This window comes from Gopherus evgoodei, chromosome 1, assembly GCF_007399415.2.
Source record: "Gopherus evgoodei ecotype Sinaloan lineage chromosome 1, rGopEvg1_v1.p, whole genome shotgun sequence".
NCBI lineage: Eukaryota > Metazoa > Chordata > Testudines > Testudinidae > Gopherus > Gopherus evgoodei.
Genome location: NC_044322.1, coordinates 100261943 through 100287311, shown reverse-complemented (window position 1 = coordinate 100287311; position 25369 = coordinate 100261943). Strand labels below are relative to the sequence as shown.

Here is a 25369-nt window from a genome sequence, read left to right as displayed (position 1 = left end):
CATTTTAGAACTCTGATATTTTGGTTATCTAAAGAGAGACAGTAGCAGCTATTGGGTATAGTTGTCTCTGTGAATGTGCAGAACTCCCATTAATAAGTTATGCACAGACATTTAGAGGTGACTGGATTATGTCTCCCTGATAACATGGGCTTTGAAAAGCTACATATTTATGTTTAAAACTACACATTTAAAGAAAATGAGGTCAGAGCAAGAGCAAGCTAAATGGAGGGGAAATGATTGTTCAAAACTTTTCAATAAGCGCACTTGAAGTTTTCACGCTATAACTGTTACATGTTCTGTACTGTTGTATTTTCCAATTTAAATAATCAATGTCCTTTCTATAAGAAAAGGAATTTCTAGTGTAATAATGGAAATACCTTTTTTCAGTTGATACACAGGTTCTTTATTTCTTAGTCTTGTATCAAACTAAGAGCCTGAGACTTGACACCTAAATCACAACATAACAATATCAAAATTTGATATTTTTTGTGATTTAATGAGTTTTCACAATATGTAATCACTTTTGAAAAGAAAATATACGTATTTTTTTGCTCTGAAGAATTAAAGGGCTGCCAAACCTACGGGGGGGGGGGGGCGGGATTCAAATGTAAATAACTTAGGGAAGTCCCAATGTAGTTGTGCATTTTTCATAATTCAATGTGAATTTCACACTGAGCAGCATTTCACCATTGATAAGAAATAAAAATTTTGTTCATACCACTGCACTGTTTGTATTTACTGTTTGAAATCTGCAATTAAATTATTTTGTTTCCATCATCTGAACATCTTTCATTGACAGCAATGTGCTATACAATGTACCTGATATTCTAATTCAGTTGACGGTCAGACTCCCAGCTTCTATAAAAGAAGTAAGATTCAATGAATATCTGTTCCAAAACAGTGAGTTCTAATAGCATACAGAATTGGCATCCTAAAAGTTATCTAATACTTTTTTATGTGCTTTTCTTTTTAAGATGACTAGGTAAGTGTACATACATAACACTATGATTAAAGTACATACAAGTTATAAGATATTTATTAAATATAGCAACTCATTTATCTGGATTTTTAAAAAAAATTCTTACCCTACAGGTTATGTATTTGAGAATGTAGTATGAAGACTAGATAACCAGCTTAATGATATTGTAACCGCAGAAATTAAGATTTTTTTTTTAATTGCTCTGTTCTACAAATGGGGTCTGGTTTTATAACTTGGGTCATTGACCTACTCTCTGGGGTTGTTTAGGTATTTCGATCTCAGTTATACAACTGCAGATCTCCGACAAAAATTAAAATAATTAATTTACAGTTTCGCTTGTTATTGGAGCTGGAAAATAATCAGAATTGGAAGGAAAAAACACAGCCAAATAATAATATATTTGACAGACATCAGAAATGGCATCAGATAATTTTTTTGACAAATATCCAGCCAGCTCCATGCTTTTATATGAATGCCATTTCATTATGTAATGGTGTCGAGATTTGGCAACAAGCTAACCTATGCAATAACGCTTTCTTGTGTCACTTCAGTGAAGCCAGGAATTCAACCTTAAGACTTTTAAGGCCAATTCCAGTCCCACTGAAGTCAATGTGAGTGTTGCAAATGAATTGAATAGGAGCAGGAGTAGACCTGCAGTTGATTATTACATTGGTCTATTTGAATATTTCTGGTGGTTATTCTATGTGGTTTGCTTTGCATTTAATTGTTCTAGCAGCCTAAAAACCAAACCAAACCCTGCAGTCCTTGATGCTCCATGTTCTGATTAAGGGTATTCTGTCCCAAGCCAGATTTCACAAGCATTCCCATTCCATCCTTCCCAGCATTCACAGTTTCCACAGCTACATACACCATTGCCTAGAACAAAATAAACAGGGGATAATTACCATAATTGAAATGTACTGCATTGAACTGTGTTGTTATGGGAAGAAACAAGCCATAATAAAACATTGTTATTTTCCCTTTACATATTTTTTGTTAAGAGAGCACTTTACATTTGATTAAACAGCCACCAAAACCCTACGTTTTCAAACAATTAGTGGCATCTTTACAGCAATGCCATCAGCAGAATAATAAATATGGTAATTATGCCATTGTGGTTTGGACCCAAGCTGTTTCTATGCTGTCTTAGTGTTCCCACTGTACTTCAAGATGTAAGGAGAAATTAGAACTATTTTAACTAAAGTTAAACTGTTGCAAAGAGAATAGTATTATGAATAAACCTTTGAAATTGAAAAGCACCTTTTTCAGCTGAGGAGCTCAAAGTGTTTGACAAAAAATAGTCTCATGAAATCTCTCTGTGACAGAGTATTATCCCCATTTTGCAGATGGAGAAACTGAGGTACAGAAACGTTAAGATCAATATTTTCAAACCCCTCCATCACATGCGGGCAACAAACTCAAAGTGGAGTGTTGGAAAATCAAGCCCAGGCATCTCAAGTTGGGCACTCAAATACAGTGAATGCTTTTGGAAATTTAGTCAGCCAAGTAATCAGTTGCAGATATGTAAATAGAACCCGAAACTCCTGACTCCATCTTTCATGCTCTGATACCCTTCCTCCTATTCTTTGTTTCAGCAGACACATAGATCTGTCTTCTGCCACCTCTGTATCCATCAGCTAATAGAAGAACATTGCTAAGCAAATATTTTTCTAGATGGAAAGATGCAGAGATTGTCCTCTACAATTTTCATTACAGAACACATAGGAAGTTAATCAAACAGATCACATGTTCCTGCTTGTCACTAGATTTTTCTCCCGTCTCTGTTAAAAGCAAGTGTTGGCAGTCTACCCATTTCCCTTTGCATCTGCCATCTAAACCCTGAGCTAGGTGCAAAAGACTTTCGTCAGCATCCAACATGTCATAAAAAAGACTGTCAAGCATCTCAGCATCCCAGTGAGAGTTGTCTTGATGCCAGGGAAGTCTGTGAAAAAAACATGAGTATTCCCCTCATCATAATATAAGCACCTGCTCCTGTTGCATTACCAAGGATTATTAAACTAAATGGTTTCTAAATTAATTACATACATTCATCATAGAAAATGAAGTAGAGATGGTGATAGCAACAGAAACCACTGTATCGCTACCTTCTCATACATGTTCATTTCCGTATAGGAACAGGTGGTAGACAAAAGCATTTTACTTTTTGGATGAATTTCACAAGTGATTTAATTATTGCTATTCATGCTTTGGATTTCAATTTTTCTTGCAAAGTGTTAAATTGATTATTCATCACAACATAAAGCAACACTCTCTTAAAGTGCTTTTAATAATAGGAAAGTGCTCTCCTTTCCATCAGTGGACAAAGAGAACTTGCTGGGTTTTGTCTACCTTCAATTTGCATTTATGCACAGTCTGCTTCTCAGAGCAATTAAGGATTAGTCACTACTGCACCTGTGCAAATGAGCCCATCATGTTTGTCGCAGTCTCTGTCATCACATTCACAAAATTCCCCTGAAATGTACCATTCCTGGGGGGAACAGATGCACTTTCCACAGTGACAGGAACCTGAAATCACAAAGATGATTACTTGCAATCATAGGGCACCAGCACTTTTCAGCCTGGGCTATAACATCTCAGACACATGCACAATTGCCATCTAACAAGCCACTGTCTAAAAGAAGATCATCAAGCTAAAAGCTTATTGAATAGAATGATCCTTTAGAGGTCAGCCTGAGTATGAAGGAGTGTTCTATGTAATGCCTTGATTTTGCTTCTTTTATTTATTCAGGACTCAAATTTAGAGGTTTCACTTTTGTCCCAGAGCACCACAATCAAGGCTACTCTTCCCAGGAGCTGTTCTGCTTTGTGGCTAGATGAGCCAAAATCATGCCTGGTCCAACCTTATTGAAGTCAATAAAATTGCATCGGGATGAAATATGGCCCTAGTGTTTAAGGCACATACACATAGCACGTTGCTGCTCTCTGGCCTTTTCTCTCCGTTTGTTTTGGATCGCTATGAGTTGGATTTTCAAAAAGCCTAAGTGCCTTAGGAGTACAGGGTACATTGACTTTCAATAGGATATGCTCCTAAGTCATTCGGACACTTTTGTAAAATCCCACTCTATCCCACTTTTCAAGAGGCTTTCCTTTATTACAGTAGGGAGCCATCAATGGGTCCAGTGCTCTACAAAACAGAGAAACACATGATAATCCAGCCCCAGAGAATGTACAATATAACTTAGACAACGATATTTAATTCAGAGAACTCTATGCCGGGCCTGATCTAAAGCCCACAACATTTTGCATCTTTCCATTAAATTCAAAGGGCTTCCACTTAGGCCCACAGTCAAAACTCAAAGTGGAAATTTTCCTTTAAATTTTGAGCTGTGTCAATCAATTGAACATTCTCCAGAAAAATCTCCACAACAAACCCTGTACTATTTATCAATTGAATCCATTTCTATTCATTAAAAACATCAAAGTAGCACAGGTACTGACCCTCTTTAAAAATGTAACATTCACAGATTTATTGTAGGTTGAGCAGTGTTAATTTACTGCATTATTTTAGGGATAAGTTGTCTTAAACTATAACATATTGTAATATACAAATAAAGAACTTATACTTGGGAACAGAGACTTTAGCAAAGAGGTGGGCAAACTATGGCCAGCAGGCCACATCCGCCCTGCGGGACCCTCCTGGAGCAGGGCAGTCCAGCTGTAGCGCCACCAGCCACCGGTGCTCCAAGCAGTGCAGTAAGGGGGCAGGGGGGGAGTTGGATAGAGAGCAGGGGAGTTTGGGGTGGTGGTCGGGGGCGGGGGTGTGGATAGGGATCAGGGTGGTCAGAGGGTAGGGAACAGGAGGGTTGAATGGGGGCGGGGGTCCTGGGGAGGCAGTCAGGAAAGAGAGAGGAGGTTGTATGGAGTGGTGAGGAGCAGTCAGCGGGAGGGGTACTGGGGGCTGTCAGGAGACAGGGAACAGGGGCAGGGTTGGATGGGGCAGGAGTTCTGGGGGCGGGCATCAGGGGGCGAGAAGCAAGGGTGGGGGGTCAGATAGGGGCAGGGGCCGGGCCATGTCTGGCTGTTTGGAGAGGCACAGTCTTCCCTAACCGGCCCTCCATACAATTTCGGAAACCGCATGCAGCCCTCCAGCCAAAAAGTTTGCCCGCCCCTGCTTTAGCATGCATTTCTCTGTTGTTTATTAACATGCTGCCCATTAAGCTATGCAAATAGGGAAATACTAACTTTCCTTTCAAGGGTAAAATATTCAGTGCATGAAAAGGCAATGGAAAAAAGCAAATACAGTAAGAGAATTTCAAGATCACTGTTCTGGCCAATCTTATATTTCATTATATATTTGAGATTGATTTAAGCCAGGTGTTTCTATGTCCAAATCAGCTACAAAGCACCAACAGCTACACATGCTGATACCAAGAAGAGCCAAACAGGATGTGAATTTTAGCGAGAAACATTAAGAAGAAAGCAGAGTATTGTAATGCCCAGCTACCTAAGGTTTATGAAAGGTATTTTGTAGATGATACAATAAATGTAACATGTAAAAGGAACTCAAAAAAAAATCAGATTCCATAATGTATCAGTATGTTACAAAATCTCTTTCCTGCCTTGGGAGCCTCCTCACTTTAATTAAAAATAGTCTAATTAGTTAGGGTAGTTTTCTTGTTATTCTGGACAGATCCTTTTTGTCTCACTGACTAACCTGAGTCCAGCATAGTCACAGCAACAATCTGCTGCCCTCCAGCTATTACTGAAGCAGCAGCAGCATGGTGGGTGCTTGTTTTCACTGGGAGAATATTTACTACAGGCAGTAAGCCAAGATTTTAAAAAGTGACTAGTAACTCTTGGTGTCTATCATACACTTGATTTATGTAAAAGGGGCCTCATTTTCAAAAAGTAATGAGTGTAGTAAGAGGAGGCCCTAAAATATAAACCTTGGTATCAGAGGTCTGGTATGAGGCCTGAACTAAAATAATGGCCAAGACTTTGCTAACATAAAGCAAAGTGAAGCTGTGAGCCAGAGGCGGGCCCTGCTCACAGACGCTGGCAAGGAAAGGGCTGATGCTGCAAGAAGATACGTACCTAAAAGGTACTGAACACTAGAGATCAGAACATTCACATACTTGCACATTCCACACAGATAATGAGGAACAGACTGACCCATCCCAATGACAGGGGCAAAAGGGTAATACGATGGATAGAGTTGTTTTGTTCAAACCAACATGTACAAGGTGAGAGGCGGCACCTTACTACGTAGAGGGGTTGTACCTTGCTACGTAGAGAGGTTGTACCTCAATACGTCAGGAGTGATGTGTAACTTGTTTGTACCTGTGTATAAGAATGCATCTCTGGGGCGGTGTCTTTGTCCGACCGGGGGGGCAGTGGAAAGTCCCGCCACTAACTGAGCCGAGTCCATTGACCGTGGGTACATATTCATAGTATGCCCTGAATTAGGCTAAGAAACCTACAGGGAACTACTATTGTGTCCATACGGCAATGAACCTGGCTGACGTGCCTTCGTACCTTACTAGACTGTGTGGTCATTGGGGGTTCTCTTCGGGTCTGCTGCGTCAGCTATCTGCAGAGCTGGAGCAGCACACAGAGGGAACACACGCACGCAGCCGAGTGATACCAACAAGGGGAGAGCAGAGCACCACACCGGTAGCATCTGACTACACCTCTGACAACACTAAGCAGTTACTCTATGAAAACTAGAATCGCAAGTTGACATCCAAACATTGAGGCACCCACAAATCAGTTGTCACTTTTGAAAAATCTTGGCCATAATTCCTGCAAAGATTTAATAGCCGTGGAGCTAGGTACTCACTGGTGCATGGACTATTGACAAGCCAGTTATTTCACAAACAACAGCCCTGGGGTATGTAGGGACCTGGCTCAACGTTGGGTCTTAAGTTAGGCCTTCTGCACCCTGCCATTCACAGACAGTTTTTACAAGCCTGTATGCCTAAGGTTAAGGTCTCAAATCTATGTTTAGGCATCCAGGGGGAGATTTTCAGAAGTGCCTATGCCCTGGTTTGTACTCAAAAGCTTTACCTACTAGTAGAATTATTTCCACTGGGGGTGGTGGGTGACTTTATTTTGATTGTATTTTTACTGATATAGTTACACCACCAAATGTGGACACAGTTTTACTGGCAGTACCAGTTTAGTTATTCCCCATCCCGTAAAGGAATAAACTACACCAGTATAAGCATCCTTATAAAGATATGACTACATCCACACTAGCAGGATTGTCCTGTTTTAACTATACCAGTATAGCTAAAGTGGTATAAATTTTATGTGTAGACATAGTTCAATCTAACTGTCAATGGGAGTTGTACTCTTAAATCAAAACTGCTCTTGAAAAAAATATTTCACCAATGTTGCCTAAATGCAATTCAAAAGCCCTAGTTTAGGCAATCAGATTTGAAAATTTTGGCCATAGCCAGTTGGGTATAACTTACCTTCAGGCTGCTCCAACTTACATGGGAGACCAGACAGATACCTGGCTAGCCCCAGCATCAGAGTGGTCAAAGTGGCTTTATACCATCTTGTCTTTCCATCCCCTGGTTCTGTGCCAAATGCAGCTTGGCAAGATGTGAAGATGTGGCCCCACAGTAACAAGTTCAAGCTGCAAGGTCAGACCATGTGGTCTGGGTAAGGTGTTCTCAGAGCAGGAGATGGGCCTTGGGAATCACAGCTTTACAATGAGGAATAGCTGTTCAACTATTTTGCCTTTAAAATTACAAAAAAAATTTGTTTACACTTATTTAGGATTGTAAATCACTTGCTGGCTTGTTTTAATCAGTTCGGTTCACCTTTAACTATTTACAATAACAATCACTCTGAGACCACATCTGTGCAGAGAAGAATTTTAGTCTTTGGTTAAAATGGAGTAAATCCAAAAGATCATTGCTCTCCTGTACACATTTCAAGGTAAAGACAGCCCTGTTTGATCAAAACAATGGTGAAATTGTGTCATTTCCTCCTTCAGCATTTTGCCTATGGGTGGAATTTCCTCATTTTCTGCAGTATTGGGCCTGTTGCAGGGGAAATAAACAGTATAAGTGTGATGGGGTGTTCATCCCACACTAGCTTAGGAATGGGCCAATTGCAGGAATAGGCCTCAATTGAGGGGAATTAGGTAGTCTTAAGTAACCCCAGAGTGATGGAGCCCTGCTGAGAAGGAACAGGCACAGCTAGTATAAAGCTGAGAAGTTGGCAGCAGAGCAGGACTGCAGTGAGGGCATCTGCAGCCACGCCCTGGGTGCTACAGTGGAAAGGAGGGAAACCCAGGGGAGAGTAGATACCTCCATGGATCCAGCCCTGAAGGCAGAGTTTACTCAGAAGGTGGTGGAGCGAAAGCCTGAGAGAAGTGGAGTAGGAAATGGCTGTGAGAAATAGCAGCAAATTGGGATGTTCCAGACATTGACTGCTAATTGGACAGTTCCTGAGCTGGAAACTAGAGTAGAAGGTGTGTCCAGGAACACACTGGGGAAGTGGCACCATCAGGGTGGGTGCAAGGATGTTTCACGCCCTAGGCAAAATTTGCACCACACACACACACACACACACACACACACACACACACACACACCGAGCCCTGTGGCAGCTCTCCGCACTAAGGTGCCCCCCATGGCAGCTCCCAACCCCCTGTCCACCCTGAGCTTCCCTTCCCCCCACAGCAGATCCCCTCAGCCCGGGGAGCTATGCGGCAGCTCCCTGCCCCCGCTCACCTCTGCTCCGCCTCCTCAAGCACGCCATCGCCGCACCACTTCTTCTGCCTTCCAGGCTTGCGGTGCCAATCAGATGTTTGGCGCCACAAGCCTGGGAGGGAGAGAAGCAGAGCAGGGTGGCGTGCTCAGGGGAGGTGGCAGAGCAGAGGTGAGCTGGGGTGGGGAGAAGTTCCCCTGCATGCCATGCCTCCCCCTTACTTGCTCAGGCAGTCCTCCCCGCGCCTCCACTGCCCCAGGTCCCTCCGCCTAAATGCCAACAATGACTGGGGCGGCCGAAGGTCCGGCCACCGCAGTCGCAGTCGAAGGACCCAAAATGCCACACTCAAAATGCTAGCGCCCTAGGTGACCGCCTAGGTCGCCTAATGGGTTGCATCGGCCCTGGGCACCATTAGGACAGTGGGGGAGAAGACTGCCATTTTGGACAGAGAGATTTTGATAACCCGTGGAAGGGGAAAATGCACAGCAAGCTGGCCAGAGGACCAAGCCACAAAGAGAGAGCTCCCTGAGTCACAGAGAGAGAGGGGGCAGCAGGGTGCATGAAGACGCAACAGAAAGGGGAGGAGCTAGTCCTCAGAGCAGCCAGGAGGCACCCTATCAGTGAGGGGAGCCCAGTACAATAACCAAGAACAGAATTCCGACCCGTTGTTACATAAAAAGAGAGGGCCAGCTCTTTAGCTCTTGTTACATTCCTTTTGCACTAACTAAAAATTCCCAAGAAGAGGCAACTAGGGAGTTGCCCGATGCAAAGGAACCCTGCAGCCAGCTTTACACCAGCTGCTCCTGCTCCCTGTCCACACTGGGGAGGCTACAGGAGAAGTAGGCATGAAAGGAGTAGGTGAGGTCAGAAAGTACTGCACTCCAGCAATCCAGGGCCAGCAGCATTGTCCCCAGGAGACCATTCCAGTTGGCATAAATTGGTGGTGGCTGCTGTAGCTTGCACCAGGTTGGTTCAGCCCCCTACCTCCCCCTGCTTGCTAGCCGAGAGATTTTTAAGTAGAAGGTTTACACCATGGCAAGCCAGAAATCCTCTTTCCAGTGAAATCGTTTGTTTCTAGCCTGGGAGAGAATACCCTGAAAGAGCTTAGTTTAGTTATATTTCAGAAGCATCTAATAATTATTTCTCTCTCTATGCCAAACCTGTACAGCTGGAGGCCTATGAAGGCAGCCAGGACTTCCAGCTGGAGACGTAAAAAAAAAACACAATTGAGCAGATAATATGTTTTAAAAAGTTTTTAAAGAGGAGAATGTCTTAGGGATATTGTGGGCAGTGCCGAGGCATTGCTTCCCCCTTGCATGGGCTGCGGAGAAAGCCCTGAGGGTGGCTTTTGGACAGGAATAGCAAATGCTGCTGCTCAACATGTACCCCAAGTGCTACCTAAGGGGCTCTGCTTTCTTTTATTATCACCGCAGTGCTACAGGCAGCCCCTGTCACTCAGCAGTACTCAGTAAAATAGCATAGTTGAGTTCATAGACTACAACTACCCAAGACAGACAGACAAATAAACAGCTCTGTGAAATCCCATGCTGTTAGCAAATGGCACTGGAGATCAAAGCAGCTAAATGCATGTGCATGTAGTGGGTGTTTGACACAGTGGGTGTGATAACAAGGTTAGATGCATTATGAAGCCAGTTATAAAAGCCCTCTAACAATGGATGACTTTGGAAGAAAGTGTTACCAAACAACAACCCACATCCATACATTTTCAATTTCCAGAACAGTGATGCAGGGTAGCTCAGCTACCCATGTATTGCTTACCCTTTCCCGAGCACACTACGCCATTGGCTGATTCACAAAAGCTTTTGCTCTCATCTTCTGTCATGTTGCACTTTCTTGGATGTTGACACAACTGTCCAAACCATCCATCCTCGCAAACACATCGACCGCAAGAACAGAGGCCGTGGCCTGTAATAACAGCAGGGGAGCAACATGTTACACAGACAGGAGAAATTACCTACATTTCTAGCTGAGGAAAACACTGATCCTTTCAGGCAGCTCAGCATGGAATTGCCTAATTGAACCCCCAGGCAGGGCTCATTCTGGGTCAGAATGTACTGGTGCAGCATGCCTACGAGACAGGAAGTATTACCATTTTTGGCTATCCTGGCCTTGTGCTAAGCAAGGTGTGCCGGTAATGTAAAGAATGGCTGGGCTTTGGCCGTTCAACTCCCCATCCCCAGCTCTTCTCTCTTGCAAAGGCCCTTGCCCTCCTCCACTTCCTGTGGCTCCCTTCCCATCATACCAGCTAGCACACTGGACATACCACAAAGCTGTCTCCCTCTCTGTGTGCTAGGATGATCCATATGCCACAGCACAGTACAGCATCAACAAAAAATGGGATGGACATTTAGCAAAATCATCTGGATCAACTGGTAAGGCCAGCAGGGAGTCATCACAGGGGGAAGGGTGGGAACTGAGAAGGTGGTGAGGCAGATAACTATGTGATTGCCTGCTTAGGAGAGAGTGAGTAGTATGGTAGCTGGTCAGGAAGAGGAGGTAGGTGAGGAAGGCTAGAAATCTGGAGTTTGGGGACAGACCTTGGGAATATTTTTTGTCTCTTCCCAAACTTTTGAAAAACAATGGGCACAGTCTTGTCCCCAGTCCTATTCCCAGCTGTTAACTCACACTAGTCCCATCACTACCACCCCTACTAGTGACAGGCATCCCAGTGCAAAGTCTAACAGCTGCTACTTGTGCTATTGCAAGACACCTCATGCTGTCTTGTTATAGCAAAGCTGAGGAGCAAATGGCAAGAGATCACCAGGGCTTCCTTTCACAGGCTTGGCTGGGGCCTGAATGCGAGAGTTAAGGCAAGGCATCCTAAGGGCAGATGGCATGCAGAAGAGGGTGCTAGGGAGAACATGAATCCACTAGTGATCCCTCAGGATATGTATCTTGGAGGCAACTGATTAAATGGCAGTACAAAGGATACAGGAGAAGAGAAGGAGAGGAACAGAAGAAAGAATTAGGATAGGAATTAATAGTAAATTCTCAGAATGGAGAGGGGTAACTAGTGGTGTTCCCCAAGGGTCAGTCCTAGGACCAATCCTATTCAATTTATTCATAAATGATCTGGACAAAGGGGTAAACAGTGAGGTGGCAAAGTTTGCAGATGATACTAAACTGCTCAGGATAGTTAAGACCAAAGCAGACTCTGAAGAACTTCAAAAAGATCTCACAAAACTAAGTGATTGAGCAACAAAATGGCAAATGAAATTTAATGTGGATAAATGTAAAGTAATGCATATTGGAAAAAATAACCCCAACTACACATACAATATGATGGGGGCTAATTTAGCTACAACGAGTCAGGAAAAAGATCTTGGAGTCATCGTGGATAGTTCTCTGAAGATGTCCACGCAGTGTGCAGAGGCGGTCAAAAAAGCAAACAGGATGTTAAGAATCATTAAAAAGGGGATAGAGAATAAGACTGAGAATATATTATTGCCCTTATATAAATCGATGGTATGCCCACATCTTGAATACTGCATTCAGATGTGGTCTCCTCATCTCAAAAAAGATATACTGGCACTAGAAAAGGTTCAGAAAAGAACAACTAAAATGATTAGGGGTTTGGAGAGGGTCCCATGTGAGGAAAGATTTAAAAGGCTAGGACTCTTCAGCTTGGAAAGAGGAGACTAAGGGGGGATATGATAGAGGTATATAAAATCATGAGTGATGTGGAAAAAGTGGATAAGGAAACGTTATTTATTTATTCCCATAATACAAGAACTAGGGGTCATCAAATGAAATTAATAGGCAGCAGGTTTAAAACAAATAAAAGGAAGTTCTTCTTCACGCAGCGCACAGTCAACTTGTGGAACTCCTTACCTGAGGAAGTTGTGAAGGCTAGGACTATAACAGCGTTTAAAAGGGAACTGGATTAATTCATGGTGGTTAAGTCCATAAATGGCTATTAGACAGGATGGTTAAGGAATGGTGTCCCTAGCCTCTGTTTGTCAGAGGATGGAGATGGATGGCAGGAGAGAGAGAGATCACTTGATCATTGCCTGTTAGGTTCACTCCCTCTGGGGCACCTGGCATTGGCCACTGTCGGTAGACAAGATACTGGGCTAGATGGATCTTTGGTCTGACCGAGTACGGCTGTTCTTATGTTCTTATGTTCTTAGGATAAAAGGCAGGAGAAGAGGGACTAGGGAAACAAAATAGGGAGGAAACGGGGACAGACAATGAACGGATGGAAAATGAGGGCTGGTCAATAAAAGGAGGACAAGTGAGTGTGGGAAATACACTGGAACATGTACGAAAGCAAGAGCCTAGATTGCAAGAAGAATGAAAGAAAGGGAAAAGCAAAACTGGGAAGCGTGATTTGTTCAGGGCGGAGGAGGAAGAGAGAGAGACAGACAGTTGAATAGAAAACTGAGAGCATACGGCAGAAAGGGAAAGAGAGCAACAAATGGGAAAACCTGAAAGCAGATGGATGATGACAAAGGACAAAAGAAATGGAAAATATGTAAAGAAGCAAGAAATGCCACAAAGCTGAAAGCTTAGTACATTATACTGAATTTATTCACATTTCTAGCCTTCACTGCCTTGCCATAGTAGAAAAGGGAATTCCTTAACTTATACATTTGCAGTTCTTTGAAGAGGGACTGTGTACACTGTAAGCAATTATTATAACAACTATTATAAGGGAAGAGGTGATGAAAAGGAAAGGGTTAGGGCTGATTGCGTTGGTGGGCTGGGCAGAGGGCAACTAGCTTGAGGACCATTCTGGCACAATGTGGGTCTGTGGGAAAAAGAGGAACATACCAATACATTTATCCTGCTAATTTGGGCTCAGCTCCCAAGGCAATGATGCAGCTTAATATAATAAATCTTGAAGAAGCATGGGAGGCAGACCCAAAGGAGATACAAACCTGGTAAAATGGAATTCCTCAGCGCTTTAGTGATAACCAGCTACTTTATTAATTGATGTTTCTGAGCTGTTCTTATTCACAGACATGAAGAGACTCAAGATCTATTTTTGAAGTCTAGTGATGTAACAACTACCAGACCATTCATTGATTATATCTTCATTTTGGATCCTAATAAGTGTTCAACATTAAATAGTCAATATCTACATGCTTCATGGTATGGTGGGTACGCATGTCTGTCTCTGCACACGCCTTCACAAATATCAATTTGTCTATATACATTTAACATGTATATAAAGCACTACATATTGGTAAACCATACATAATAAAATGGAAGCTAAAATGTCACAGGACTGTTTAAGTTGAGTAACGATGAGCTTTGTGTTACATACCATAGAAGGATGAGGGTGGCAGCCAGCTGTACTTTCCCATATACTGCTAGGGTTTAGATTGCATAAGGATATGGGTATAAACATATTATGATTTTCTCCATTTTCTCATTGTGGCCAAGGGTATTTGGCCTCTTTTACTTTGGTTTTCTTTAGTAAGACATGGATTAAATTTTTAAAATATTTCAAATATTGAAGAACTAACTGTTCAATACATTGCATAGAACTTGCATACTGGAAAATTATTTTTGGAGGTGCAAATACTTGTACTCCTGCAAGCACAAGTGGGCAAATGTGTAATTCACACTGAGCCCCATGCCCTCTCTGTGGTTTAAAGAAGGCAGAGAATGACCACATCTGCAGAATTACTGCACAAATCCAATTAAAAGTATTCTAACTTTTGGTTTAGTTAGAAAGATTTTTGTTGTTATTTTTTTAATAGAACTTGTGCAATAATTTTGCTGCTGTGACCATTCTCTGCCTTCTACATACTGGACAGGATCCTGAAGTGGAAAGGTCTCTTTCTTAAGAAGTTTACTTCACCATTTGTAGCTGCTTCTAGATTGCCACATGCTAATCATTAGCGGTGGAGAAAGCACAATGCTATCTTGGTGCAGCAGTGAGAACACAGGGGATGCTACTCATCACATTGGCTTTCATAACACTAGCCTCTGTCTTTTTCCCCAAAAAGGTATCCTTTGGCATACAGCAGCTGACATCACAGGATAGTTACACAAGTTCTGGAGGTCTCCATACACCTACTGTTAAGTTGATGGGTTTTTTTAAAATCTCTTCTTATTATCTGGGGAGAGAATCCACAGTTTAAGCTCATATTTATTCATGAAATACAAGAAGTTCCCAATGGGAGTTATTAGCACTGCGGAGTGGGAAACCCTTGTGCCCAAGAGCCTCCTAGCATTTCAAAGGATAGTCTGCAGTGCTGGACCACATCTTGACACTGGCTGCATTGCCTCCTCCAGTGCAGGTTACACCAAAATCATAAGTGCTGAGACCAGTTCTAGCTGCATCAGAGAAACCAACTGACATATGAGATATGGATAAAGGATATGACATGCTGGAACATCCGTTTCACTACTGGTGCTTACCACCTTCCATGTCAAAACATTACTTTGATGTCCCATGATTACTGCAAACAACTGAGATTCCATCAAAGGAATTTGGGTGGTTGAAAAGACCAGGCCTATCAATGTATTCTGCTGTTTTAGATAGTCCACGAGTTGGTCTATTGTTGTTAATGCTACCAGTGTTGGGGTAACCAGAGAACTAGGTTGCTCCTAGGAGTTAAGGGAAAGGGCAGCTCCAAAATGGGAGGCCAGTGGTCCCTCTTGACTCAAACCTAAATGCCATATTACCATAAGCAATGCCCTATTTGAAGTACAGACTGCTGAGCATCACTCAAATAGCATTATGGGGGTACATAGCCTTGGTGAGGGCTGGCGATACAGTGCCGATATATTGTGTCCAGCTCGATTCTCAGGTGTAGAGGCACTGCTTTGAGTTGTCTATTCCATCTGATCCATGCCATCACCAATGGCACAGATGACGTGGGCGCTCAACCACGTTTTTCACCAGGTTGTGAGGATGTCCAAGACAGCTCATGTTGTACCAGTTGGCAGTATAAAGAGAAGCCAGGAGGGCTTTTAGATGCTTCTTCCAGAAGTTGATTTGCTGAGACATCTGTAAGAAAAGCTCAGAGTGGAGCCAGTCATGGTCCCTTATGAAGAACAATGAGGCAATGACTGGAGTTAGGAATACTGTCTCATCATATACTGCCTTATTGTTGTTATTATTAATAAACACGGCGTGCCCCCAGCCCTGAAAGACAACATGAAGTACAAGATAATAATCAAGCTACCCATGTGGGCCAGCCAATGCTGATCATGCTGCAGCTGCAAGTGGAAAAAAATATCATAAGTAATAGGGGCAGAAGAGCACCAGAGTTCTGCTGCAACTGGCGAGCCAGTCATGATCCAGGATACCTCCATCCTCAGACAGGACCCGAACATTAGAGAACTGGTCCTAGAATGCAGCTTACATATCTCAGGAAAGTTGTCATTAGTCAGCCTCTTCTGGGACCAGCATGCTGCACCTTTGTGCCAGAGCATAGACCCTAGAATGAGAGTCTGTATCTAATAAAAGAGTGCTGCAGAATCCATGACAGGTCCTATTACAACTTCTGTCTGAATGAAGGCATCATGGCTCTATTCCTGGTACTGTGATGGACAGCTGAATTTTAAGTGAGTGTCTCATTTTAATTATGCAGAAACATAGTAATAGGGTCTCATTCACTTGTACCCTCATTTATTACATCCTTCCCCTTATGTCTATCTACCGGCACATGGGCAGCTGGTCTGGAAAGCAAGCTATTAATCAATCTCTGCTGGTCAGAGAACACTAGTGACAATTGTTAATTTAAATCACTTAGATTGTCATTCACATTGCTCATTTCAGCAAGTATCTAATCTTGAAATACCAGAGTCTCCCTTCCTCATGCACAGAAGCACTCAGCTCTCACTTTAACAGATTCTGTTCAGTCACAGGGTCTAGCTTTTCATTCTCTGCAGCTGGAGCTCTATGATTATTCTTTCCACAATATCACATGTCTCCTGACAGTGATTGCCAAGCTTATGGTATTGCCTAGGTCAACAGAGCAATGGAGAGAAGAGGAAGAGGAAAGGGCTAAGGAGCTCAGCAAGACATTCCAACAACAACTGTCTGTGAAACTGATGGAGATGCAAGATCAGACAGAGGAGGAACAAGCCAAGAGAGAAAAGAACAGTTTGTGAGTTGTCAACACAAAGATGATGGCTGACATTTTGTGAGTGCATAAGGTTACTTAGGGACATGGTACAGAGAGTGAAGAGAATGAGATTGAGGGTACAGCTCTAAATGATCCTCCAGAGTGGGACTGTTGGGGACTAGAATTCATCAAAAGAGATCAGTGAAATAGTAAAAGAACCAAGGGAAAAAAACAGTCCAACAAAGTGTCAATGGAGGATATGATGTCAAGGAGAGTGAAGTGATAAATGGCAGTGGAGAGGGCAAGATGGATACAAATGGAGTAAGTTCTCTGAGACATGGCCTGGAAGAAGTTACTTGAATCTTTAGGGGTTAGCAGTTTCAGTGGAGTGAAGGAGGTGGAAGCCAGTCTGGAGGATGAATGAGGAGGAGGGGCATCAGTTGTAAATGGTTCATTACATGAGTTTAAAGCAGGGGAGGAAGGAGCTGGTGGAGAGACAGCTGGGGTCAAGAGTTGGCTTTTTGAGGCTGAGGAAAATGAAGGCATTCTTGTACTTAGAGTAGGGGAGGCTAAAAAGGAGGGGGAGTGAGAGACGAAGGGACCAGAGAGGTTGACAGCTTGGAGGAGATGGGGACAAGGGCACAGGTAGGGAGATTAGACAGAGAGAAAATGAAATCTCAGAGTAAGTGACAGCTGAATAAAGAAAAAGGTGCTGAGAATGGGGAGGAGGGAGGCCACAGTGGCCTGGGATGATCTTGAAGAATTTGGGAAGATCCTGGAAAGAGAAGGAGGAGGCCATAGGAAGGGGAAAGGCTTGAAGAAGGCAATTAAAAGTGACAAATAAGCAATTTTCTCTGTTAGCCTGGTCTCAATATACTTCATACAAGAGAGTGGAGCTGTGAATGTAAAGAAACATTTGTAGTGAATGAAATCTGTGGAGTCCGCAGAGGCAATCAGTGGGATGGGAACAAAATGGAGGAAGCCAACGTTGGGATTTTCTGGAGAGGAGGGAGTGGGAGTGAACCCATGGCTTTAAATGAAAACAACATCTGCAACATGTATTGCCTAATGAACAAACATAGCATAATATGACAATATTAACATATGCCTGCAGCTGATAAATTACGGTATTGAGTTTGTTCTGCCCAGCAACACCTTTGGGATTCAGGGTGTCAGCACCCTATCACTCCTAATAGTAAAAATTATGTTTGGGAGTTGGTGTTAGACTCCAAGTATTTTCCTTAGAGAGTTCTGTAGTCTTCTCCATAGATTGGCTACACAAATCTAAACACTGCCTTCAGAATGCACCAATATTGCCATGACTGATGGTCGGGACAGGTGATATTGTGACTGGCAGATATATGGGTTGGCACAGACACAAGATAGACTAAGTTCCACTATTTTATTTACAAGGATGTAAATTACAGAACAGTGATATTAGAGGTCAAGAGCAGAACAACTGCAGTACAGAACTTTCAGGACTTCAGCAGAACATCCAGATCCAACTTCTTAGCCAAATGCTTTGTTTCAAAACTCTCCCAACTGATCTGTAACTCCTCTGCAAACACACTGCATTCTTTACCATGACTATGGGCTTGTCTTCACTGCAAAGTTAACTTGAGTCATAATTTAAGTGTTGCCTCTAACTCGTGTCCAGTCCATACACAAAACCCCTCAACTAGAGCATTATGGTGCTTTAAACTTGAGTTGGCTAAAATGTGTTTGCTGATAACATGCTGCTGCCACAGTGCTGCCACAATACTGCGAGTCCTCCAATCCTGTACCACAGTTCCCCTACGTGCCCAGAAAAGACAGACAAGTTCTCCCATAATTCATAGAGCAGCTTGGTTTACTGCAGCACAAGGAACCATGGGATGTGCCCCGCCCCTAAAATCTTAGCACAAATGTCTTCACTGCAAAGATAGTATAGGTTCTTCGTAGGGTGTTGCCCCTAATGCCCATCCCATCCTCACACAAAACCCTCTACTCTGAGTTTAGTGGTACTTTCATCTAAAGCTATCTGGCCCAGCTGGGAGCCTGGTTTCTATTTTCACTCAAGCTGGCAACTTGAACACACTGCAATGAGAATTACTCCTCCTGGAATTCTGCTCCATTGCACAATGCAGAATTTGCACAGAATTAAAGTTTCCCACCGAATTTTATTTTTCCCTCCAGAATTCCTGATTTGCCCCCAGTATTTCCATCCACTGTCAGCCCTGGGTAGCCAGAGCTCCCACTGTCAGTGGGAGCCCCAGCCACCTGAGGCTGTCAGTGGGAACATGATTATATTGGGTTATTTTGACAAGTAAAATATGCAGAATTTTAAAATATTATGCACAGAATTTTCAATTTTTTGGTGCAGAATTCTCCCAGGAATAGAGAATTCTGCTAGTCCCCCAGTGCCTTCCCACAATTCCTCCCATATGCCAAGAACTGACAAGTTTTCCCACAATTCTCTAGAAAGGAATCAGAGTGTCTCTGCTTACTACAGCACAGAAATCCCTGGGATATTCCCCCAGAAGCCATAGCGACCCCAATGAGAGAGTGCAGCAGCAGTGAGGATGCAGTAATTTGGATAGGGAATTTCAGTGTGGCTGTTCACATCCAGCTTAGGCTCACTGGGTATTTAGACCAGGATACCAATCATCCAGGTTAACTCTGCAGGGAAGACATACCCATACACAAGTGAGTACAGTGCCAGTGGGGACACAGCAGCTTGAATAGTATTATTTCACCGTGTGGTTGAGCTGTAACTCAAGTATAGACAATGCCAGTTAACTCTGCAGTGAAGACATATGGTTGTCACTCAAAATCATTTACAACACAAGAGAGTTCCCAGTATAAGTTATTGTATTGCTAAAGAATCTCTGCCTTTGAGGCAATGGGTGACTACAGCCTCTGAGCAGAGAAACAGCATGGTCCTCTAAATTCTTCATTTAAATATTCTGTTAACTCAGCTCACAGAGAGATAGGTGGGTCTACAATGGACACCTCTCTGCCACATCTCAAAAAGGAGACAGTAATGAATCAATTAATTTTGTAGTTTTGCAATTCTTATCACAATCACATTTTAGCTGCTGTTTATTTTTTTGAAACCACACAGCCAGTCTGTCCAAGAGGTCACTTTCATTCACAATTTTCCAAACAAGTTATCCTATGGCTTCATTAGCACCAGAATCAAAAAAGTTCAACCTTTCCTAGCACTTTTGAAGGCGGAGGGCAATAATAGAGCTCATCAGCTAATGGGCTGTGGGCTATGCATAGAGTTTCTGCAGAGACTTTCTTCTATAAAATCAAGCCAGAGTAGGTGAACACAAAACTGTGCCCATTACGGTAAAGACACATTTGTATGTCTCATTAAAATATTTCATTAATATGTATTATTCTAATATTAATATAAATTAACTATACTCAATTAATATAATTTATATTATTTAAAAATTAATATAAATTCTTCAGTCAACGTTTGACTATAATTAGGATACAAATAATAGGGCAATAATAGTATATTTTACTGGTTCATTAACACTTAGGCTGAGGGCCTGTAAAGAAAATAGAGGGGAACAAGGAAAAGACTAATGAATCCAAGAATTCAGTTGTTACCATACAAACTTAGGTCTGGCCTACATACAGTTGTTGTGCCAGTATAATTATTTCAGACAGGGTATTTTGTTTGTTATTTAATCACAATAGGTACAGCTATACAGCCCTAGCGTGGATGTAGCTATATCAGTATATCGGTGCCTTATGCTAGCATAGTTTAGTCCCTTCCCATACAGGACTAAGCTATACTGATATAAACTCATACCAGGATAACTGCATCCTGCCTAAGGGTGTTGCTCTGCTCTAAATGTTCCAGTATAGTTAAAGTGTTTTATGTTTAGACAAGCCCTTAAAACAGGAAGTAGTGACAGAGCTCTGGTCTGTCTGCTCCAAAAATACAGCCCCCGACCATTTGAACTCCTGATAGCAGACACTTGAGCATATCTGATGATCGATCCAGCAGAAGGAACTGCATGTAAACCATTAGCCAGCACCAGGAGCGGCGCCAGGGTTTCTGACGCCCTAGGCGGATGGCCATTTTGCCGCCCCCCGCGGGTCAGATGGACCTACCGCAGTCATGCCGGCGGACGGTGCGCTGCTGGAAAGGCTCTGGTGGAGCTGCCGCAGTGATGCTGGCGGGTGGTCCGCTGGTCTAAAGGCTCCAGTGGACCTGCCGCCGGCATGACTGCGGTAGGTCCGCCGGAGCCTTTAGACCAGCGCACCGTCCGCCAAAACGACTGCGGCAGCTCTGCCAGAGCCTTTCCAGCAGCGAACTGTCCGCCGGCATGACTGCGGTAGGTCCACTGGACCCGCGTGCCGCCCTCCCGGCAAAATAGCGCCCCCCAAAAAATTCTGGCGCCCTAGGCCATTGCCTAGGTCGCCTAAATGCTAGCGCCGGCCCTGGCCAGCGCATTGCAAGATAGAAGGACAAAACAAAGGGAAATGTTGAATTTCAATAGTAACTTCCTACATAATGTCAGGATCAGCTGTTTTTTCCCCTTCCTTCTTAAACCTACTTATACTTTAAAAATATTAGAAGTATGGCTATAGGAAACCCCATTACTGGCTAAAAAATGTTTTAGATAGAATTTGGATAGTCCAAAAAATGACGAATGTAAATATTAACTCAAAATAATAAACTGAATAATTCTCTTTTAGCTCAATCAACTCCTTTCCCCAACATCATACCGTTGAGAAATGATTAGGCTACATCCTCACAAGAAATTTGTGATGCTCTAACTAACTAGTCAGTACTCTCAGGTTTCAAATCCAGTGAATTGCCGAAAAAATCCTAGGAGTTTGAATAGCCAGAAAAGTCCCATAATTCCTCTGTTAGAAAAGGTATACCCTTCATTTATACTCCAGAAAAACTTGTTTGTTTCAAGAGAGTAGAAGAGCTCTGACAGTGCATCCAGCTATGTTTGACTTGCAATTTCTACTCCTACTATTAAGTCATGGCCAAGAAGACAGCTGTGGCAGATCCCCACTTTGCCATCTCCTTCCAGCCTTTCACTGGTGTATTGCTGGTTCCCAGGACCCTATAGATCCCTCTGCTGAAATTAAGTGCTACCCTGCCCTTTCTAGGACATGTCAGGTCTCTGATTCCAGAAATGATCAGACATGAGCCAGAGACTCTTCATTCTCAGGCAAGGAATAAGATCAAAGAAAAATAAATAAGTATAAGCAGATTGAGCTAAATGTGGCTGGTGAAGTCTAAAAAAGAAATTTGAAACTCACATAGTGGCTAATGAGGAAAACAGAACAAGTGCAGACTAGGAAGCCAGGCTCAAGGAGAGTACAATGCATTACACTTGATTTTGTTGGTAAGGTTCTAACCAAGTACTTTCAGATAAACTTATAGGATAATCCTCTATGCACTGAATGCTGCTAGAGAATCCCAGCTAAGGGCAGTTCAGAGAAAGAGTCAGAGAAGGTTTTTGGCACTTGGATTATTTCAATGATATAAAAATTACATTAAGAGCAGCAGAAACTAGAAAAAAGCTTATTTCAGACAGAAAATAACATTTTCTTATTCTTTAGAGCTTGGTCCGGCCACCCATGTCAGGAGAAGAGAAATGTCTGTAATTACAAAACAATGTATTGGAGGGTGCAAATGTAGTTGTCTCATTTCTCAGTATATGCCCAGTGATCCATAACAGTAAATCTTATTCATCTGGGGACAAAACATTAATGATTAAGTTACCAGTTCAAATAAAAACAGAAAAGTTGAGCTAAAGTTTGGATTCAACTTTACACTGGGTTTGTACTTTTATAAGCGTTTGTATTCTTACCTTTTTTCTTTAAGTCAAAATAAATCAAAACATAGGTTATTTAATGAATGGATTCATCTCTGGTGCTCCCATTACATAGACCTGTTTAGACCGACGGGAAAATTAGGATTTGTTCAGATAATAGTACAGGTTTAATGTAATCCCTTGCACAATGAGAATGGTCAGGTGACTGTCCAATTACTATTCTGCTTTCATCATATGAGTATTCATGAGAGAGATATAACGTTCGCCAGTCAAAGATAAAAGTTAATATGGTAGCTGTGTCAGCTCTAAGAAGGAGTATTGATAATGTTTTCCTATGAATTCTGAGGGCATTCAATTTACTTAGTATCACCAAGACACTGGTTGATTATGAAGAATAGACTGGGTATTCTAGTCATAAGAAGATGCTTAGTTTTGTTTTTGATATATGTATCGCATTCAATAAGACTGACCTTTTCCGTTCTCTTAACTTCTGCTTTCTCCGTTCTTTCTTAAAAGATGACATTCAAATTACTTCTTCTTGATGCATATTTTATTGAGTGGATACTTAATTTAATTAACTCCTATTTGGGCTATTTTTAACTGACAACCAGATTTTAACTACAATTTTCTCAAATAACTACTTTCTGTAGATCAACACCTTCACACCAATATTTTCTCTCCTCACCCCCAGTCAAATAGAATAGCAACCTTTAGAGCAACATTATCACAATTGCTTTCAAAATAGTCTCTCTATAAAACTAATTTGAAGTACTGCATAACATTATTCTCCACTACAGAAAAATCAATCAATGACAGAGTTTCCAAATAGCTGACATAAGAATAAAGAATTTATTTATAGCTGTGATACAGTACAAAATCTGCAGTGTGCTTAGATTCTGTAAGATTTAGGAAATAAATTCCGATTCCTTGCTTTTGCTGATAATTTGAGCCTTCTATATTAATGATAATGATCTATAGTACCTTTCATCCCAAAAGATCCCAAAGTCCTTTCTAATACACCAACGGTCACTTTATATACCACTGAAGGAACTTCGGTGGGCATATGTGTGAACTGTTAATGATGCACAACAGCACGACACATTACAAAACTATTTAGGGGCACACATGATGAGTTCAGCTTATGCAGGGAAAATGAAGTAGGCAGGTGGTAGAATGTAGTGGACATCAGCTGTATTTAACACTTCCGCTCTTATGAAGAATGCTATTGGAGCTTAAATTTATTTATGAAATGACCACAGGTGATCAGTAGAGACACTGTTTTGCTGAAGAATGGCTCTAGTACAGGTTGAAAAATGGCTCTTAATGCTGTGCTGGACCATTAGGTCAATATTGATTGGGAGAAGAGCACTGCCAAATATCAACCCAATCTAATTATGCTTAGTTTGTGAGCACTGGTGGGGCCATTGAACATGGTGGGATTGTTGTAGGTGTACCAGATGATACTTAACACAACTGTCACTGAATATCAGCTGCTAAAGCCACTTAACACATTGCTGAACATTGCTAACTTAAAAAAAAAGAAAAAAAGAAAAACATGATATCATTGGTAAGTCTTCAATCATAAAGTGAAAAAGTGAAATTATGATCATTTGTTCCACAGTTTTTCTTTAAATATCTGTACAGATTTCTGATACATTTTGATGATATCTACATAAGAACTTCAGCACAGTGTAAAATGTTACTGGGCACATGTAATATGCTTCACTGACAGACATTTTGAATATTAAAATATTCAGTCACGGGATTATTTTATTTCTTCTTTTCAAAATATAAATGTACTACAATCTACTGCTGTGGTTAGTTTCCATTAATGCTCTTTTGTAACAAAATCGGGAAATATGGAAAGCCACAAATTCATACAGAATTATTGCTTATTGAAAGGAATACATACCCCCACAGACATTGCCATCCATATCTTCACACTGTCGATCATCACATTCGCAGGTTTTACCATGAACTCTGTTATCTCCTGGAGGGAAACAAGTGCACTGGCCACATTCACATTGCCCTGTAAGAAAAAACAGTTGTTAGGGTCACAACATCACCAAGATTTAATGAATAAAAACTGTGGGGGGTGGGAATGTTCTGCTCCTACAAAGACATAAAGCACAAGTCAGTCAGTGTCAGCTGAAGTGTAAACACTTGTAAGAAAGAAAAACGGTTGAAAACAAAATGTCATGTTGCTGGTGGGAATGGCATTAATCTTCTTTACAGTTTTATTCTTGTCAGTATTAATGGGAATTTTAATCACATGATAGCTCCTACCTGGCATAGCTGAACTATGGTATATGTTTCCCTACATAATTAACTCTCCAAACTAATTCAAACATTTGGTATGTGTGGTATGAATACCAGATGTGGATGCAATTAAAATGGAATCATATAGAAAAGTAATTTACAGAGTGGCCCAGGAAAGCTTTCTCGTATGAGATATTAGTAGCATAACTCGTCTAACACTTTGGTACAAATGCCAAACAGGAAGGTAAAGAATTAATGCTCCTATGACCTGTCCGTGCCTGTGGATCTGGGTTTGAAGAACACAGCAGGTGAAATGCAACCTCTGAAATATTCTTCCAGTCTCACCAGTCCTCTCTATACTGGGACTCCATAAAGCTGGAAGGGATAATGAAGCCAGCCAAGCTCCAAGAGATGCTCTTCCCCAGTAACCTCATGAACACTGACTGAGGCAGGGGCCTCTGGAAATATAGTATTTGACCATGTAGGAAAAGACTATCATAATGGATGGGATCTCCTAATGGACTTGATTTGGAAATTTCTACTTGACCAGTTTTTCCGCTCTTAAAAAAAAGAAACTCATTAAACATAATTGCAAGGGC

The 25369-nt window shown here is 42.0% G+C and overlaps 1 protein-coding gene across 1 annotated transcript in view; it reads right to left on the bottom strand.

The window, feature by feature from the left end:
* Positions 1-543: 543 nt before the first annotated feature.
* ITGBL1 (integrin subunit beta like 1) overlaps positions 544-25369 on the bottom strand; it is a 236091-nt gene continuing 211265 nt past the window's right edge. Inside the window, exons 8-11 of the mRNA XM_030568086.1 lie at positions 24424-24540; positions 10445-10591; positions 3392-3505; positions 544-1855 (exon numbers count right to left, since the gene is read on the bottom strand). Coding sequence (XP_030423946.1) covers positions 1764-1855; positions 3392-3505; positions 10445-10591; positions 24424-24540 — 470 coding nt within the window. The 3' untranslated portion in view covers positions 544-1763. The remainder of the gene's footprint in view (positions 1856-3391; positions 3506-10444; positions 10592-24423; positions 24541-25369) is intronic.